At 32.3% G+C, this 19,923-nt stretch overlaps 1 protein-coding gene across 3 annotated transcripts in view; it reads left to right on the forward strand.

Moving 5' to 3' along the window:
* The window catches only part of LOC127719849 (endothelin-converting enzyme homolog), an 87,127-nt gene that overhangs the window by 4,377 nt on the left and 62,827 nt on the right, over positions 1-19,923 (forward strand). The window contains exon 1 of one of the 3 annotated variants that reach the window (XM_052226172.1): positions 15,382-15,492. The exons of 1 other annotated variant lie outside the window; for it this stretch is intronic. In XM_052226172.1, the coding sequence (XP_052082132.1) occupies positions 15,442-15,492 (51 nt within the window). In that variant the 5' untranslated portion in view covers positions 15,382-15,441. Of the gene's footprint in view, positions 1-15,381; positions 15,493-16,784; positions 16,899-19,923 lie in introns of those variants that run through there. One more of the 3 variants, XM_052226175.1, reaches the window with a different exon arrangement.

Below are 19,923 nucleotides of genomic sequence, written 5' to 3' on the forward strand. Positions count from 1 at the left end.
GACAGCAGTTTCTAAGTTATGCTTTTATCGGTATTCCTCAGACATGTGTGAGATCCATATATGTGTGCCTCTAATCCTGGTTTCAGGGGTTTCCTCCCGCCCTCCTGTTGAAGAGAAAATAAATACTGTGGTTAAAATATTTCATGAATGAACATTTTTCGACGCTATTTTACTACGATTTTTACAAATGTTTGTTAAAGACGCAAAAGCCAGAGTGTATCGAAAGTATCCTGGTATCTCATCTCGGCCCACAACAGACTCGGACTATAACGTAACAAACTCTGCCTATTAGGTGTTCGGCCTCACAAAATCGGACTATAACAAAATTCATATATACATGTATACTATTTGTTATTAAGTCTCCCAAACAAAGTATTGAGACTTATTGTTTTTGCTCAGTTCTTATTATTTTCTTCTTGGGGTCTATTTAGGGGTATTTTGAAGGGCCTACAAAAGGGAGGGATTTACTAGTATAGAACCCTTAAGGATTTAATTTTTTGTAATTTTCAAATGACTATAACTTGAAAACAGTGATAGACACGTGCAGTCTTCAATAATGATCATATGACAATAAAACAAATCAAATATAGATTGAGTCCCTGGACCCCACCCCTTCTGTTTGAGAACTTGTAAACGGTAGAGATCCCCACCCATTAACCATATATATTCATGTATGGGACAAAAATACAAGTCAAAAGAAATAAAAGGTGAGTCCCCTGGGGTCACCTCTACCCCCTTCCTGTTTGAGAACTTGTAAACGGTCGAGATCCCCACCCCTAAACCATATATATATTCTTGGGTTGTTGTCTCTTTGACATATTCCCCATTTCCATTCTCAATTTTATATTGTATGGGACACCAAAGCCCAATGTCAGGCGACCATGGGAATGACTGATTATGGGAACTTTGTTTGGGAGACTTAGTAACAGCTGGCTGAGCATCCTGTTACAATTATTTCTTGTATTAAGTAATTTCTTTAAAAGTCAGAAAAAAACGTTAATCACACAATCTACACATCTACAACCTATTTGAAATAATACACATCTACTGTTGCAAACTTTCCACATGTGCTATCCAGCACTTTGATTAAGGTGTTGCAGCTGAAGATACATGTACTTTAGAAAAAAAATGTTTTAAATTAAATGGTGTAGGCCTAAACAACAATGTACAGTGTAGCAGCAGACTCACAAATGTTACAAATTATTGCCCTCCCTCCATCAGCTGCCCCATGTAAATCCAATGCATTCAAGTTTTAAAAAAAGTATAATATTTATATAAAAAAAACTTCTACAATGTACTGAATTTCATGAATGATCTTGTTGTACATGTTGTATTGACGTCATGTATAAATAAAAACTCTGGAGCTGAAGGTTATTCTGTTTATGCTTACATGTATGCTCAGGCTAAAAAAAAAATGTCTGTTTAAGGATACATTGAAAAAACAATAGGGAAGGTACATGTAGGTCGGTATTTCTATTTTATTTAATTTTTTTAATTTTTGCGACATGATTTTGAAACGTGCAGTCCGAGTTGTCCATGGGCCGAGTTCACCCATATTTTAATGATTGGATTATTTCCCTTGGTTATTGGTTGGAAAATAAATGGCTGCAAGGTGTTTATTTCATCACACGAGTCACAAGTTTCTAAAAACAGCTGTCATATTCACGATTGTGAACATTTAGATGTATCAGGCAATTAATTTATTTTATTGGCAACTCTAACCGCTTTTGACCGGAGTTCTTTTTATTTTTCACCTTACAATGGCCATGGGCATAAAATGACTTAGGGTCAATGCTCAAAAGTAGGGTCGGTCGGGTAGCCGTAAACAGACATATTTTTTTTGGCCTCAGGGAAACAACACTACACCGCCATATTTTTGACAGCTAAAATTTTTTTCTCAAAAATAATCATTAGAGCGACTTTCTAGACTTGCTTGAAATGTCAGCATCCTTAAGACTTGTTTTTTTAAAAAAAAAAAACAAAAAAAAAACAAAACAGAAATTTAAATTCATAATTTGAGGCCAAAATGAGAACATTTGATTGACCTTATTTTTGCCTCAGATAATTGTGATACTAATTCCACATCGTTGTTTACTCAAACTTCCATTGAAGTCAGTGTGGTACAAACATCATTTTTTCAAACTGTACTATTCTTTTATCATTAAACTAACTTGCTCCATTTGTGTGTATATCATTTAGAGCCGTTGGGTGAGCACAAAGGACGAAGATTATAACAATTCATCAGTATCTATCATTATATGTGTGTCTTGTTAGCACCTTCCAATCTCGAGCACGTACCACCCTGAATCAGGAAGAATGATAATAAAAATTGTATGACAGTCGTCACGATAAACTTTTAAATCTACAGGCCCGAAGCTGAATTTTACGAAAATTTTAGTTAGATTCTATTGGCTTGTAGAGATAATATTTACAGGCCCGACAGCATTTTTACAAGACTGGGCTGTTGGGCCTGTGGTTGAGCTCGAAAACTGGACTATGTACTTCAGGGATGGGGTAATCGTAATCTGTAATCGTAATCGATTGTAATTGATTACATTTTTTCCAGTGATCGACAGTAATCTGTAATCAAAGATATTTTCGATTACATGTAATCGTAATTTAATCGATTACAGCAAAAATTATGATGTAATCATCGATTACTTTTCGATTACATTTCGATTACTTTGGTAAAATAGCTTGATGAAATATAATCTATTTTATATGAAAGTATGTATGTATTCATCACTTTATAGTACAGATAAAAATAGAATGTATTGATATGACTTAAAGGGAAACTTCGCAAAAAAATGAAAAATTGATATTATGTTCATTCTGTATAAAAAAGCACAAATTCATAAATATTAAAGTTTTATTCTGCTATATAAGAGATCACCATCGATTTTAAATTTAGAGTATCAATTCTCTGCATGCGGCCATTTTGACATCTTCTCGGTTTAGAAACCACGATATATCTATAAACCACAAAGGACCAAAACCAGCAGTAACCTAACGTAGTCGTAATTGCGTGTCGATATCTTGTCAAGCGTACAGTTGTTTTATCCGACAAGAAAAGCATAAACAGTTTCCCGGGTAACAAAAATGATTATAATAGACATGGTTGTGCAACCTTTCCTAACTAACATGATACGGAAAATGTAATTATTTTTTTTAAATAACTATGGTCTGTCGTATTTAAACTTGTTTTTTTTACCAAGGATTTGTATTTGTTACTATACAAATCCTTGTTTTTACTAAGTTTTGAAGCAAGAAATTTATATGGGAATTAGTTAAAAAGTCAAAGTTCAAAGTCATAAATAAGTGTCCCGTGTATAATTGTTTTCGAAAATCTAATTTGTTCATAATTCTTTTATGTAATAAACTTTTATGTAATAAACCAAGTGTTGAAGACCGTACTTTGACCTATAATGGTTTACTTTTATAAATTGACAATTTGTGACTTGGATGGAGAGTTGTCTCATTAGCACTCATACCACATTTTCTTATATCTAATTATTTAAATAAATTCAGACCTTCCCTTATCTGATCACCAGCATGGCTAAAGGAATTATTCCCAGAGGTATTGTGAGGTGACACGTCCAGGTATTCATGCGATTTCCTGTCAGCCTTAAAAACTCTTATTACACAATTACATAAAGCAAGTTCATGCATCCCTTCATTTCTAAGCTAGGGTATTGATCAGTGTACACGGCCGATAACTTGTAACTTTCCATTTTGAAACTATCAGGTGTAATATACATCTTTGTCTTGCGTGTCCGATAGTGATATACTAGTCATTACTAAACACATACGCTTGTTTATAAATAACATTTCTGGTGTAAAGAATGATATTTATGAAAATCTAAATAATTCCAAAAAAAGATTTGATAAAATTTTTCCAAGGGTAAATTGTGGAAATGTAAGTATATACTCGTTGTCAATAATGATGGACATTTTGAAACATACAAATATTGATTTAACAAAAATGTACGCACTTGTCGATCATTGGTTAATACGCCTAGATAGAAAGTTACGGAACTATAGATAGTCGCAATTAAAAATATATACATGTTTTTGAATATAACAGAGAAACATCCAGAACCAATTTGATTTAAATACAGGTTGATATCTTACTTGTTTTGGTTCATCGAAGTTATGGACATAGTAAAATCACAGATTTATATTTCATTTAGATTGTTCTCGAACAGTTAAAGAAATTCGTCATCACCACAATTGATGAGTATAATGTATAATGATGTGAACATGGTTCTAAAAGTACATTATGCTAACTTTCCTGTTCCGACATGCATGTAATATATATGCCACTTGACGTACACTATAATGATCCCCCAAAAAATCTATTTGAAGAAATAAAGAAACTTCACTCCGGATAGACTGATAGTATTTGTATTAACGTCTGATTAGCTAGATGGTTGATTAATTTATTTAGTTGGCTTGCGGGGGGAATAAACTATTCCCAAATATTGCACTTATGCATAAAACATTAAATGAGAGTAATATGAGAGAAAATATAAATACGAAAAGTCGCATATCTGGTAAAAGAAAGTCTCACTGGCAACTATAGAATTTCACGTACAATTGTCATTCTTAATCGAAATAACGGACAGTCATTAAAATACATGCATGTACACTTTGACAAAAAGAGGTGCCGCAGTTGCATATTATTCATCATAAATCTATTTCAAGTATATACTTTCCTGTCATTCTTATAAGTTAACGCAGAGACATGTAACTATACATCTCTAGTTAACGACAATCAACCATATAAATATTTGAATCTGATGTGACTTACCGTTCATCTCTTTCTTTTTACTTCTTTTTTTTTTTTTTTTTTTTTATTTGGGCAGGTACACAAACATTGTAATGTTAGATATACTGTTCCCAGGTTGGGAGGGGGGCGGTGGTTGGAGGTAAAGTATATTGAAAGTTACAAAATAAGAACGTTGTATTTATGAATTTACATGAATAATTCTGATCTTGGACGTAGGTTTCTTTTTTTTTTAGTTCAGTGATTTAAATTGAGAGAAAAAATCTAGTCAGAATTTAAATCGTACCGGCAATTTCCACCTAAGACTCCTCTAAAATCATGAATGGTCACGCTTCACAATCATCAGAATTTTCTTTGCATTGGTACATTCTGTATCGGTAGTGATTTACCTTGACATTTCCGGGTATAACAAAGCTACTTGTATATCACCTGTATGTGGTTAGGTGACGTCCCATGAGGTCTTACGTATACAGGTTCACATTGGTTTCTGATAACAAGGTTTTATGACATTCACACATCTGCATGTTCTGTATGCCAAGTTCTTATCTTATTTTCAGACCAAACGAGGATGTGACTATTTTCCAGGAAAAATATGGAGTATCAAAGTATCAAATTAATTTCGGGATTTTTTTCTTTCTTCGTATCAAATCACAGAAATTTAAAGAATATACTGCTTGTCCGCTTGAGGTGTATTCTTGTCAGTTAAGACTGACATATATGTATCTGGTATAGAGTGGGTTTATGAATGAATGATAAGTCTTTCAAAGGTACAAGATATAAAGCACATTGAAAATTGATTCCGCCGGTCCGTCTCCATTCAAAAAAGGAAAGTTGACGTTATATTGATTCTGATATTTTTTTTAAACCTCGTTGGTCAAATAGCTAAAGTATGTATACGTTGTGAGATTTTAAATATTTTAATAAGGGCATTCCCGATTAGGTAAATGTAGATCGCTGTGGACGGACCAAGCTATATCAATCATGTAACCACGATAATTTTCGCTAAACATTGAAATATTCAAGCTTAATACCCATGATAATTTGAAAAAAGTAAGTACAGTGTTTGGTTTATACGCTCGTTTTCGTGGGCCATTTTTATTTATAAAATTATTTAATTGAAAGTAATACAGAATTTCGATGTTACAACAAAATACTCACCTATCTATTATAAAATTAAGCTTACGCAAAATATAAAAGATATATATAACGGCGATTCAGGTATTTTGCCACCATATTCCTCCCCAAATAATTAATGTTTTTATCATTCATACGAAATGTTGTTCACACCTGTAACGGTGAACCGTGTTGGCTAAAATTCACTGAGTGAAGATAAAAAGAATAGAATTACAGAATGCTAATCTTTTAATTACCTTGAATTTAACCACGCATTCAACAGATAGTCACTAAGTGTCACAGTACAATACACATTGTATTTACACAGTACTAGTGTGAAATGTTTGATAGACTGAAGTAAAAGCCTTCAGGTGAGAATACAAACATGCATTTGTAAAACAATATCAGTTATATATGTTTGTTCAAAATATCCGTCGGAAAAAAATTCATAAAAAAATATATTCTATTGTATGATTTACTTTTATTACTATAATCATATCAGAAATCCTTTAAATATAAATCGTACATTTTAATTTTAAAAGATGCACGGCAGATCACTTTACTTTCTCAATTATTAGTTGGTTAATAGCTACACCAAAAGTTGTCGATGCGCTTTAAATCGCGTTATTAGATGATTAACGAACAAGACTTACAATGAGATTTATTCACTCCCGGCATGCAAAAAGACTTAAACTACGTCACATAAGTCAGGAAGTTCGAATAAATTAAATTATTAATTCCCAATTTTCTTCTTTATTAGTGTTCATATCCAGATAAAACTTGATGAATATGTTTTTTATTGTATTATGAACATAATAAGATGAAAAGTAAAAAATCACGAATTTTCCCTTTAAGAGTTTATCAAATGCCTTGTTTCTATCTATTGGCTCCAGCTGCTTCAACCAGATCTATCAAATTATACTGTATATCTAGCTTTTGAAACAAATGACTTTTCTTGCTGGTCAATAATTTAAGACCTTTTATATAAAAATAAGAAAATAGATTTAAATAAGAAATAAGTCTTAAGTTAAAATCTGAACTATATTGCAGTACTTCTACCTCTACCATATAGTGACCGCCTTCAACAAATTGAAGATCTAGATTATGTCACAGGAGGAAACTTACAACAAGACATAGATTGATATATATACAATCTTTAAAAAATACGAAAAAATTAAAAAATGCTTTGTATAATTAAGTATGATGTAATAGTTGAGTTAATATTGATGCTTTGAAATTGAAGATTTGAAAGAGTCTACTGAAGTGCAATTTACAATGTTGTCCGGTAGTTTGTTCCAGTCGGTAATAGTTCTTGGAAAATAGGATTCTTTTCTGTACTGTGTTTTGCAGGATGGAATTTGGAAGCTGTTCGAATTTGAATGTCTTGTTTGTCTTTTTTGTGGGATTAATTTATTATTTTTAGGTATTGCAACCTTTTCGTGTTCAATTTTATAAAGCATTACCAATCTTGAGTCTTTCCTTCTGTCAGAGAGGCTGCGCCATTCAAGATGTTGTAACATGTAACCAACGCTTGAGGTGTTTCTGTATTTGTTGGCCCTCCTTTGAACTTTTTCAATGCTATCTATGTCTTGTTGTAAGTATGGATCCCAAACAGAGCAAGCATACTCTAGTGATGGTCTTACTAGGGACTTATATGCTTGCTCTTTAATTGATGTTGAGCTTATGTTCAGGTTCCTCCTTAGAAAGCCTAGGGTGCTATTAGCTTTCTTGCATATGTTGTTTATGTGCACATCCCATTTAAGGTTGGAACTGATGGTAACTCCCAGATATTTTGCTGTTGTTACATGTTCTAATGAGTGATTGTGTAATGTGTAGTTAAATTTGATTGGTTTTTTATTTCTGGTGACTGAAATTACATTTCACTTATCTGGGTGGAATGCCATTTTCCACATAGTTTCCCACGATGCCAGTTTGTCAAGATCTTTTTGTAATGTGGATGCTTCGGAATTTGATTTTATAGCCAAATACACTATTGTGTCATCTGCAAATAAACGTACTGTAGATGTAAGAACAGTTGGAATGTCGTTAATATAATACAGGAAGAGACTTGGTCCAAGAACTGACCCCTGTGGAACCCCTGACTCAACTGCAACATACTCAGATTTTTCCCCCTCTAGAACTACTGCCTGTTTACGATTGCTTAGAAAATTTTGTATCCAGTAATTTAATTCCCCCTGTATCCCGTAATGGTGAAGCTTATTAGTTAGAAGAGAATGTGAAACTTTATCGAATGCTTTAGAAAAATCCATGACCAAAATATCTGTTTGTTTACCGTTTTCCATGTTAAGACGGTGAGACATCATCTTTAAATTCAAGTAGTTGTGTTTCGCAGGATCGACCTCTGCGAAATCCATGCTGTAGGGGATATAAAATGTTGTGATTATCTGCATGTGTCATGATGTGTTTAACTACTATGTGTTCTAAAAGTTTGCAACAAATACATGTGAGAGATATAGGGCGGTAGTTTTCAGGGTTATATTTTTGGCCTTTTTTGTATACAGGAGAGACATGGGCAGTTTTCCAGTCATCTGGAACAACACCTGTTTTAACTGACTTCTCAAAGATAATGGTAAGTATTGGTGCAATTTCATGTGAAAGTTCTTTTAAAAATCTTGGTTTAATTTCGTCTGGTCCTGCTGCTTTGTTAGGATTTAAGTTATGTAAAAGTTTTTGTATACCTTCTGTTTTTATGATTAATTTTGTTATTGGTGGAAAAAGAGTATTCTGTGGCATGTTACACTGTTTGACAAATTCTTTATGGGAGATATTTGATGCTGGTGTGAATACAGACTGGAATTGTGCGTTAAGTGCCCCAGCTTTTTGTAGTGGATCAGTTAAGAGTTTGCCATCTTGTTTAATTTCAGTAATACCACTATAAAATTTTTTCATAGTGCCAAAATTTGTTCCATCTTGTGGTGGTAATATGATGCTTTCAATGTATTCCCAGTAATGATTTTTGTATACATTTCTGTACCTGGTGTTTAACCTCTTTGTATTTTTTAGTAAGAGATGCATTCCCGGATTTTTTTGATTTTTTATAAAGTCTATCTCTTTTTCTAATGAGCCGTTTTGTTTCCATTGTGATCTATGGGTGACCGTCCTTTGTTTTTGCTGTTTTATGTGGGATATGATCTTTCACTGCTTTTATTATTGTTGCTTTAAAACAGTTCCACATTTCATTTACACAAAGATGTTGCTGGTTTTCAAAGAGATGTTTATATGAAGTGTTTATTTCTTGTTTAATTGTGCTCCAATTTGCTTTTTTATATAATGGAATTATTCTAGGCTTTTGTTTAAGTTTTGATGAAGCTATTGCAAATTCAGCAAACACAATATCATGATCAGATAGGCCGGGAATAACTTCAACACGCTGTACTTGGTTTGGTAAGTTTGTAATTATCAGATCAAGAATATTGTCTTTACGTGTAGGGACATCAACAATTTGGGTGAGACATGTGTCGTCAAGTGAGTTGCCAAAGAAGTAATGAAGGTGTGGGTAATTAGTGTTTGGTTTTAGTGATCTGTTGTTCCAATCCCAACCAGGAAGATTTTATAAAAAGTCTCCCCCTATAATAAGCGTGGAATTTTTTATTTGTGTTGCTTTTCTTATCATTAAGTCAAAGTTTTTGAGACTAGTTTCGTCAGATGTTTTTGGATTGTAGAAAGAGCTTAAGTACAATGTTTTCGAACCAACAATGTCTACTTTTGCCCAGACCATTTCTGTTTTGTCCGGGGGTGCAAGCTCATATACCTCAGAGCTAATAAGTTCTTTCTTTATAGCTATAAGAACACCATCCCCTTCTTTGTCTGTTTCTGTCTTCTTTCTGTCATTTCTGTACAATTTGAAATTGTCAGGAAATATTTCGACATCTTTTATTTTTGGGTTTAGCCAAGTTTCTGTGCCAAATATTATGTCAGGCTTTGTGCTGTCAATGATGTTATTTACTAGGTGTTGCTTGTTTTTAATTGACTGAAAGTTGATATTAAGTACTCTCAAAGGCTTTTTAAAGGATGACACCCGAGTTTTTTTACGTATGGGTGTAGATGCATGAAGTGGCTTGATGTTTTGATTCTGATAATCTGGACTTGATGGAGAATTTGAGTGATTGATGTCACCAATATAAAGGCTTGAAAATGGATTCGGTGAGTCAAGACTATGTAGATCAAAAAGTACCGTGCTGTAGTTTGGTTTGTCACAGATAATGCAGTGCCAGCTTATCATGCTGTCATTAAGATCTTCGCAACTTTTTGAGTGGATACCTTGGCAATTGATATGAAACCACTGATCACATGTCTCACATACAATGCCTTTGTGGTCCCAGTTTACTGACTGATCACAAGTACCACATAAATATTTTGTGCTGTCGTTACTAGGGCCAGGATTTGTCTGAATATCATTTGACTTTACGATCATGAGTAAGAGGAAAAATAAGAGCGTTTTAGATGGTTTTAATTTTGTCCATCTAGGATCTTGCTTTGCCATCTTGTATATGGTGTTCTGAATACTAAGATAAACATGCATGTTATGAAGGTATTTAAGATTGGATGTTATTTCAAACATGAATGATAAACTACAATGAAACTGATTATGTAGGTTCTCAATAACTACACAGGTGACTGTATTCATATGCGTCATAGCAGTGTTTCTGTTAATGCCGTTGGTCGAAATTGAACACACGTTTACATTTAGTATTTTCTCATTTTCAACTACATTTGGATGTTTTTTTTCTATAAATATAGTAACTATAATAACAAAGTAGTACAAGATTGTCAACATGTTCATGGTGTAATACAAGTGACTTACCGGTATGTGATGGACCTGGACCGGTGCTCTGGACTCGGGCTTTGTAGTGTTATGGGCCGATGAAAAGTTATCTTCTGTCCCTATTGCTGACCTAGGGCTCGGATGATAGAATAATGAGCAATGTTAGTGTGCAACTATGATATTTCAGTGCAAGGTGTCAAAAAAATGATGATGGGTCAGTCTGTGGACTGTTTTTGTTTACACCGGAAGTCAATGAAAACACAATTATAAACAACAAATCATGTGACAATTTCGGCGGTAAATTTTGAGGACACTTTGATATTCTACAAATAGTCAAAATGTATTTTTTTTGTAAGACTGAGCTATGAAATCAAAAATAGAAATACTTCTAAGTGTTCTATTCGGTTCAAATTGTGAAAAATGATCAATTAAACAATGAAATTCGAGAATTTTTCTCTGAGCTCAGAACAGCTGATCTAGACTTGACGCATGCGCCTCCTCCTCTTTTAGTAGTAAGCTTATTTGTATTAAAATTCCTTAAAGCATAATTTTCAATAATAGTTGGAATTTTAGCTTAGAATAGATAAACATTTGATTCATTATAATGTTATGACATAAAAATTACAAAGCACACGAAATCCTTTTGACAATGAACCAATGGCTATGCATTAAAATTCTTGTTCAGAAATAGAGATACATGTATCCAATTTTTGCACAAAAAATATAAATTGTTTATAATTTTGAAATGAGGATACAAAATTCTCAACAAACTTCTTGTCTTTACTATTCAGATGAACAAAGACTTCTAATCAATAAGATGAAGACTTTGTTTTGATTTCAATTATGTCTAATTAAGAGGAGATTTACATTATATTGCCCCAGGTTATAATTGTACTCCATTGGCAGTATTATAGCCTGTAATTAGGGAGGTTGTCAAAACAAAAGGATTAATTCATGCATGTAATTACAAATCATAAATTTTCATCTTTAAAATTAGCTGAACTAATTAATTATTCTACTTTTTTATAGTTTTTTTTCAGAGTAAACTTTCAACATTGTAATGAACTATATTCAGATATAGCTGTTAATAATGAGTAAAAACTAAAAACTTAACTTTAGTCAGTATGACAGCAAAAAATTGCAAAAATATGGAGTTATAACCTAAAATATAAAGAAGTGATTGATGCAATGTGATGCCATTGCAAGAACTTTATCACCAATCATTCATATTGAAAACCAAAATTTCTAGAATTTTTGAATATTTCGGATCCTTAGACAGTAAGAGCTTCCATCTAGAAAACAACTGTCAACATAAAATTTGGAAACAATGCTTTAAATGCTATTTTTGTAAAGTTTAAATTTTCCACTATACATACATTGAACAACATAATTGACTTTGTGTTTAACTTACTTTATTTAATTTGTAATTTTGTAGCATGTAATTGACAGTAATCAAAAAGTAATGTAATTACTTTTGCTAAAGTAATCGATTGCAATCGATTACATACAAAAATCAGTAATCAATTATTAATCGATTACACAAAAATCCTTCAAGTAATCGATTATTAATCGATTACATTTGTCAGTAATCGTGCCCATCCCTGATGTACGTGTAAACAGATCATTATGTTTTTAGCCTGTCGCATAATTGTTCAAATATTCCTAAATCAACTAACATAAACACAAATTCTGACCAGGACTTAAATGTTCTACTCATGTTGAGATATCTAGTATATGTTCTACTCATGTTGAGATATCTAGTATATGTTCTACTCGTGTTGAGATATCTAGTATATGTTCTACTCGTGTTGAGATATCTAGTACATGTTCTACTCGTGTTGAGATATCTAGTACATGTTCTACTCGTGTTGAGATATCTAGTATATGTTCTACTCGTGTTGAGATATCTAGTATATGTTCTACTCGTGTTGAGATATCTAGTATATGTTCTACTCGTGTTGAGATATCTAGTATATGTTCTACTCGTGTTGAGATATCTAGTATATGTTCTACTCATGTTGAGATATCTAGTATATGTTCTACTCGTGTAGAGATATCTAGTATATGTTCTACTCGTGTTGAGATATCTAGTATATGTTCTACTCATGTTGAGATATCTAGTATATGTTCTACTCATTTTGAGATATCTAGTATATGTAGTACCAAACCACCACAGACCACAACCAAACTATATCAATCGTTATAAAGAGTACATTCTTCATGTTTGAAGTATAAAACACTGAAAAGTTTTCTCATCATCATATAAAAATATAGAAAAATTAACACTGCTATTCTAATGTACACTTCAATTCTGTTAAATCAGTCACTGGATATTAATCGAAATGCAGATCCAACATTACATAAAACTTTTAACAATAAGATTGTGGCTTCTTTATAAATACATGTATATGTAGGTAACAGGTGAATCAGTGATGGACATTATTTATATGATCAGGGTCATGACTCATCTGCTATCAGTTATCCTCTGGGGCAATAATAATTTAGATGGTGTCCAGTCCCAAAATGTTTTTTTTTTTACAATTTCAGGCTTGTTTATTGTATCCTATGGAACTTTTATACAAGAAAGTTTCTAATATGTGTCTTAGAATGTTATTTTAATTTGTGAGTTTTGAGTCAATTCGTTGGACATGGAATTTGGAAGCTAATGCCTTTTAAGATCAGTTTCTATTCTTTTGTATTTGAATGGTATTGTGCCATTTATACATTAAACAGTTTTGAAACTTGCGTTCAAGTCTTGTCAGTTATTTTTACTGCCCGATTTATGGGCATTATGTTTTGTCGGTCTGTGCGTCTGTTGGTCTGTCCGTCTGTCCCGCTTCAGGTTAAAGTTTTGGTCAAGGTAGTTTTTGATGAAGTTGAAGTCCAATCAACTTGAAACTTAGTAGACATGTTCCCTATGATATGACCTTTCTAATTTTTATGCCAAATTAGAGTTTTGACCCCAATTTCACAGTCCACTGAACATAGAAAATGTTGATGGGAGTGGGGCATCCGTGTACTATGGACAATCAGGTACTATGGACAATCCGTGTACTATGGACACATTCTTGTTTTTCATGATTCACTGTTAACAAAATGTAACTCTTCAAAAAAGTGTTTGTAGCTGGCTTTAGATATATATGTATTTAATGCAAACTTTCTTATAACATATGGTATACTGATATACATGTACTACATGTAAACTGTTTCCTACATGTTTTGGACGTCAGTACATGTTATTATTATTTTAGGTGAAGAATGATAGGAATTAGAATGGATAATTACAAGGTAAAAGTCTGTTGTATCACTGAATTCTGTGTTGCTTCTACATGTATACCCTCAAATACCACCTACATGTAATAGATATTTTATGTTGACACTCATTGTCTTCATTTGCTTACAAGCTTTTTTATGCTCAATGTTGGTTTTCATGATATTGTTTAACTTTGTTTAACTTTTACATATACCTCCAACATACATGACATAGTATCAGATTAATGATTAAAAGTAATTTATATATGACAATGTGAAGTAATATATATGTGAAGTAATATATATGACAATGTGAAGTATGAATTACTTTGTGAAACAGAATAACAACACACTGTCATGCAATTTATACCAATTAGGAATTAGACTATTTACCAGATTTGTAATAACATAAGCAACACGACTGGTGCCACATGTGGAGCAGGATCTGCTTACCCTTCCGGAGCACCTGAGATCACCCCCAGTTTTTGGTGGGGTTTGTGTTGCTTAGTCTTTAGTTTTCTATGTTGTGTCATCTGTACTATTATTTCTGTCTTTTTATTTTTGGCCATGGCGTTGTCAGTTTGTTTTCAATCTATGAGTTTGACTGTCCCTCTGGTATCTTTCGTCCCTCTTTTATACCTGTTCTGTTAGACAATATTAGAAAATAACAGCATTTTCTCGGAAAAATAACAAAGATCTACATTTATTTACAAGTTTCCTTGATTTACACTGAGTTACACTTTTACATGTATCTGTATGTACACAAATGTACAAGAAGTCTTCAAGGAAACTAAGGGAGTCTTAAATGTGAAATGTGATTACAGTCAATGTACAATATACATTGTATGCCCGCTGTCACCAGAGGGGGCATTACATGTTTCCCTTGCAATTGTCTGTCTGTACATACATCCCAAAATTGGTTTCCGTTCTCTAACTTTAGTTTGCCTTAACCAATTGTTATGAAAAATATACACAATGCTTATTACCACAAAACACAGATCAAGTTCATATTTGGATAGCATCACTTTTACTGTTCTTGACTTGTGCCTCTTTATAACATTATATGCAAGTGGATGCATAATCTGTATCCCATGGACACATTTTCCATTTATTGTTTAATTGAATTGCTGTATTTTGTATTAAAAAAGAGTATATAATTGAGCCTGCAACCCATTGGCACAAACACATATATTTATGAATATTATGGGCTAATGCCCTGAGTAAGCCGTGTACTCTTATCTTTGTATGTCAGTAACGTTTCTAGAAGTAAACTACTCTATTCATCGTTTGTTTATTTACAGGAGCACTGCACACTGAACTTTGAACAACTTAATGTTTCTATTTATAAATAAATGCTAAAAAATGCAATTAAGCATATGAAAACAGTTAGTTTCCTGTGGCTGTTGATATTTTTATTTTCAAAATGTAAATAAACATTTCACTCACTGCTAAGAAAATATGGAAGTTCAAAGCATGGCCTAGTTTTTTAAACATTTGAATAACCATGCAATGTGAAATAGAAAGGTGTGCTTTGGAGGCAAATGATTCTCACCTGGTAAGAAATTACAAGTTTTCATATACAATTAAACTTAGTGTCTGGTTTAAATGGACCACAGTTCCTCTTTAGTCACAAAATAACATCACATTATATGGTATGCTACATGTAGGTCATTGGACCAAATTTCCAACAAAATATATTTCAGTCTAAGACTGACAAGATTTGGTCCATGACAAAACAAGTCAGTAACTTCAATCGACATGTATAATTACTGTATGTCCAAAGTACATGTACATGTACACGGCAAATGTTGGAAATACATTTAAACTTAATTCCCATCAAATTCATTTATCAGTTTTTTTTTGAGACAGCAACACTATCAGTGTTCCTATGTTTTCAGAGTTAAATTAGGATAGAAAATACTTTTCTCTGCTGTACTTAGTTACAATTTTGTTTATCTGCTGCTTTTATAAAATCTTTCATTAGGTCCAGTGTCATTTTATTACAAATATACTTGTCAGGTTGCTACATTGTATATTATATGTCCTGTCTACACAAGTACACTCACTTCCATGATTCTATTTGCTTAATTTCTCTTAGTTTTGTATGTCCAGCCTGCTTTGTGTCTATATTTCAATGTTTTATTTCTCTATGTTTAGCCTAATTTGTGGTTCTGTTTGCCCAGTCTTCTGTATGATTCTATATTCAAAGTTTGCTCATCATTGATAAGCATGCAATATGTGCCACTAAACATTAAGTAACCAACAATCAATCAGTCAAAGTTTGCTTTCTTATTTTGGTGTGTACAGACTGGTTCTTTGGTCTTCACATTATATTTATTGTTTTACTTTGTAATATATTAGTGTGTACAGATTAGTTAATCTTTGGTCTTTACATTACATTTATTGTTTTACTTTGTAATAGATTAGTGTGTACAGATTGGTTCTTTGGTCTTTACATTATATTTATTGGTTTACTTTGTAATAGATTAGTGTGTACAGATTGGTTCTTTAGTTCAGCTATCCAGTGGGAAGAAAAATGATTCCATAACTCACTGGTGTTACTTAATTGTGCTTATCTGATGAAGTATTCCTGTGAACAACGGTGTAATTTTGCCTTTCATTACCCTATCTCTTAATATTTTAATGAGTTTTATGTAGACATGAACAAACTAAAATACAAGGATAACAGAATGTTAGTCTTGATTGAATAAATCTTACCAGTTCTATCAAGGTTTCAATTATCCAAAAGTGCACTTATGAAACATAAATTTAGATAATTTGAAATTCAAATTTGCTGTTCAAAAGCAATTTATTTACAATGTTACATAATTGTTAGAACAGTGAGTACACTTCATTGGGATCAAATTTCATTATGAAGTATTTATCAATATTGTTATAAGGGGTTGTCCAGGAAATCAATACTTTAACAGGACATAATGTGATACTTGACTCTTTGACAAGGTAGGTTAACATCATTGACTAGTAAGTAAGTGTCACTTTTCCTTTATTTTTTTATGTTTTCATGGCATGAACATTTTTGCTCTGGCATTCATTAGTAGAACTGAATATGACAGGAATTATATCATTGATTTTGTTTTGACAAGATTTATGTTAGATAATTATGTAGTATCCATTCAAATATATGATGGAGTTGTTTCATTTCTCACAATTATGATGATGTTTATAAGAATATTCTTTTTTTCTCTCAAGTTTGTAAAATGTATTCAGATAGCACCATGGAACCATACAAATGATGCTGTAAGACCTGGCAAGAACATTGTGTCGTAGGTACCCAAAACAAACCATCGGTAATAATGATATTACAAAATCACAGAAATATATTGTAATTTCTAAAATTTTTGCGATACTTTCATGATTGAGAAAATTGTGCCAGGATTGATTTCACTAAAACAAAAAAGACATGCATTTTCATTTTTGAATTTTGATTGCATTATTTCATGCTGAGTTTCTTTAAATGACAACGATTTTCTCTCATTAATTGATGTCCATCATTTAACAATCACAATTACAAATGAACAAACATTGTATGCTTGTACAATATGATTTGTGAATTAATTAGAATATTTTGCATTTGTTGCTGTCAAAGATAATGTTAAACACATTTTGTAGGGATTTGATTTTTAGATTTAGTACTTTTACATTTTGTAATGCTTCTTTGACTGATCTTTTACATGTAAGTTCAGATCAAAGACTTTAAGTGACATACAATGTTATAACTTGGTGTAAGAAAACATGTAAAGTATTTCAGCCTCCAAAAAATTGGGTCATTTTCATCTACGTTTTATGCTTCGTACTGAATGTGATTTCAGTGGTTTGTCTAATTGAGTTTCAATTTATTGTAGGCAGTTAGGAAATGAAGGACCCTTAGGAAAAAGAGTTCCCATTTTTATAAGCCCGTTTATGGGACGTATTATGGTATACCATTGTCCGTCTGTCCGTCCGTCCGTCAGTCTGTCTGTCCGTCGTCAACATGTCGGACATTAACTCAAAAACGCTTGAACCAATTTGCATAAAACTTTGGTGAATTGTTTATATCTATTGACGTGACCTCCTTTCGTTTTTTATAAATTTTAGATTTTACGTTTTCGAGTTATGGGGTTTTATTCATTAAAAAAAGGGGGATTTTCCAGTTTTTGGACAATAACTCAAGAATGCTTTCACCAACTTGCAAGAAATTTTGGTTAATTGTTTATATTTATTGACATGAGCTCCCTTTTGATTTTTATAAATTTTAGATTTTACGTTTCCAAGTTACAGGGTTTTATTCATAAAAAAAAGGGGGCTTTTCCAGTTTTCGGACTATAACTCAAAAATACTTTCAGCAGTTCACATGAAACTTTGATGAATTGTTGATATCTATTGATGTAAGCTCCCTTTAGAATTTTATAAATTTTACATTTTACTTTTCCGAGTAATGGGGTTTTATTCATTAAAAAAGGGGGGATTTTCCAGTTTTCAGACAATAACTCAAAAATGCTTTCAGCAGTTCTTATGAAACTTTGGTGAATTGTTTATATCTATTGATGTAAGCTCCCTTTAGAATTTTATAAATTTTATTTGTTTATAGTCTGACAACAGATTTACTAAGTATTGCACAACAGCATAGTGTATTGCACAACAGCAAGAAATCTTTAATTGAATATCAATTCAATTCAATTAACCAATTTCAAGTTCTTTGACTTCATTTATTCAGAAACCTATAATATGTCAAATATTTAATTACAATCCAAATTCAGACCTGTATCAAGCTTGAATATTGTGTCCATTTTTGCCCCAACTGTTCAGGGTTGGACCTCTGCGGGCGTATCCAGCTGCGCTCAGCGAAGCAGTTTTTATTAGATTTGAAATATAACTGTTTGACCAGTTTATTTTTTGGGACTTTAATTGTGAAATTGTAAGAATATTTTTTTCTATAATGTTCATAGATCTACTACATATAGCTATTTAGTAAGGCACTTTTGGCAATCTTTATCTTGTCCAGTATGTGCACAAAATATTTGCCACTGGACATTAAGGATCCAACAATCAATCAATCTTAATCAGTTTTGTAAGTTCTTCATTTGTTTAGATTAATTGATATATAACTGGTTTGAACATGGAAAAGTCACCATGACCAGTGTTGTGCATCATTTTGGTTTACCAAACATTATGACTAAATGATGTGCCTTATTTAAACTGGAAATCTAAGGGTTATGCCCAAATTAATTAAGTTACTATATTTTTTAACTTAATTTGTGTTTCTCCAACTACCAGTGATGTATTGCTGCTACATGTGGAAATGGATAATGTATACATAAGTAATTCATGGGATAACGGTCAAATTACCTAGAAGTTTTTCAAATTTATAAAACCGTGAAATAGAATAATGAAATATTCAATAAAAGACAAACTTGGATGTTTCCATTGATTTGTACAGTATGGGTATAAATTTTTATTCCAATGTTCCAGTGATTACTTTGTTATAATGACAAACTAATTGGAAAGACTTCCTTTTGAACCCCCACGTTGACAAATTAGCATAGATAATGTACACTAAGGGGAGTTCAAAAGGTTACTCTGTTTTCCCAAGTTTGCATCCAATAATGGATAATGTTCCTTATACATCTTTCTGAAAATTTCTGGAAATGGCATATGCCTCCAGTTTCTGTTGATATATGGCATACTTTTTGTAATCTGTAAAGGAGAATGATCGATCACAGAACTGTACAATAAGGCAGCCTCTGTAATTGGGTTATAAGTATTATATCACTTTGTTCCATGTCAAAACAAAAATTCTATTGAAGGTAAATTGATTTTGTTATTTTTTTAAATCAGTTTTATTATAACTAGTTTAAGCTGATTATTTCACAGCTGCATTGATTAAATTGTAATGTCAAATTTGTTTATAATTATATCATGCTAAAGGAACCAACCATAATAGCATGTGGTAGAGACCTGTAAGGGTTCAAATATTTGTTGATATGAG

Source organism: Mytilus californianus, unplaced genomic scaffold, assembly GCF_021869535.1.
Source record: "Mytilus californianus isolate M0D057914Y unplaced genomic scaffold, xbMytCali1.0.p SCAF_11, whole genome shotgun sequence".
NCBI lineage: Eukaryota > Metazoa > Mollusca > Bivalvia > Mytilida > Mytilidae > Mytilus > Mytilus californianus.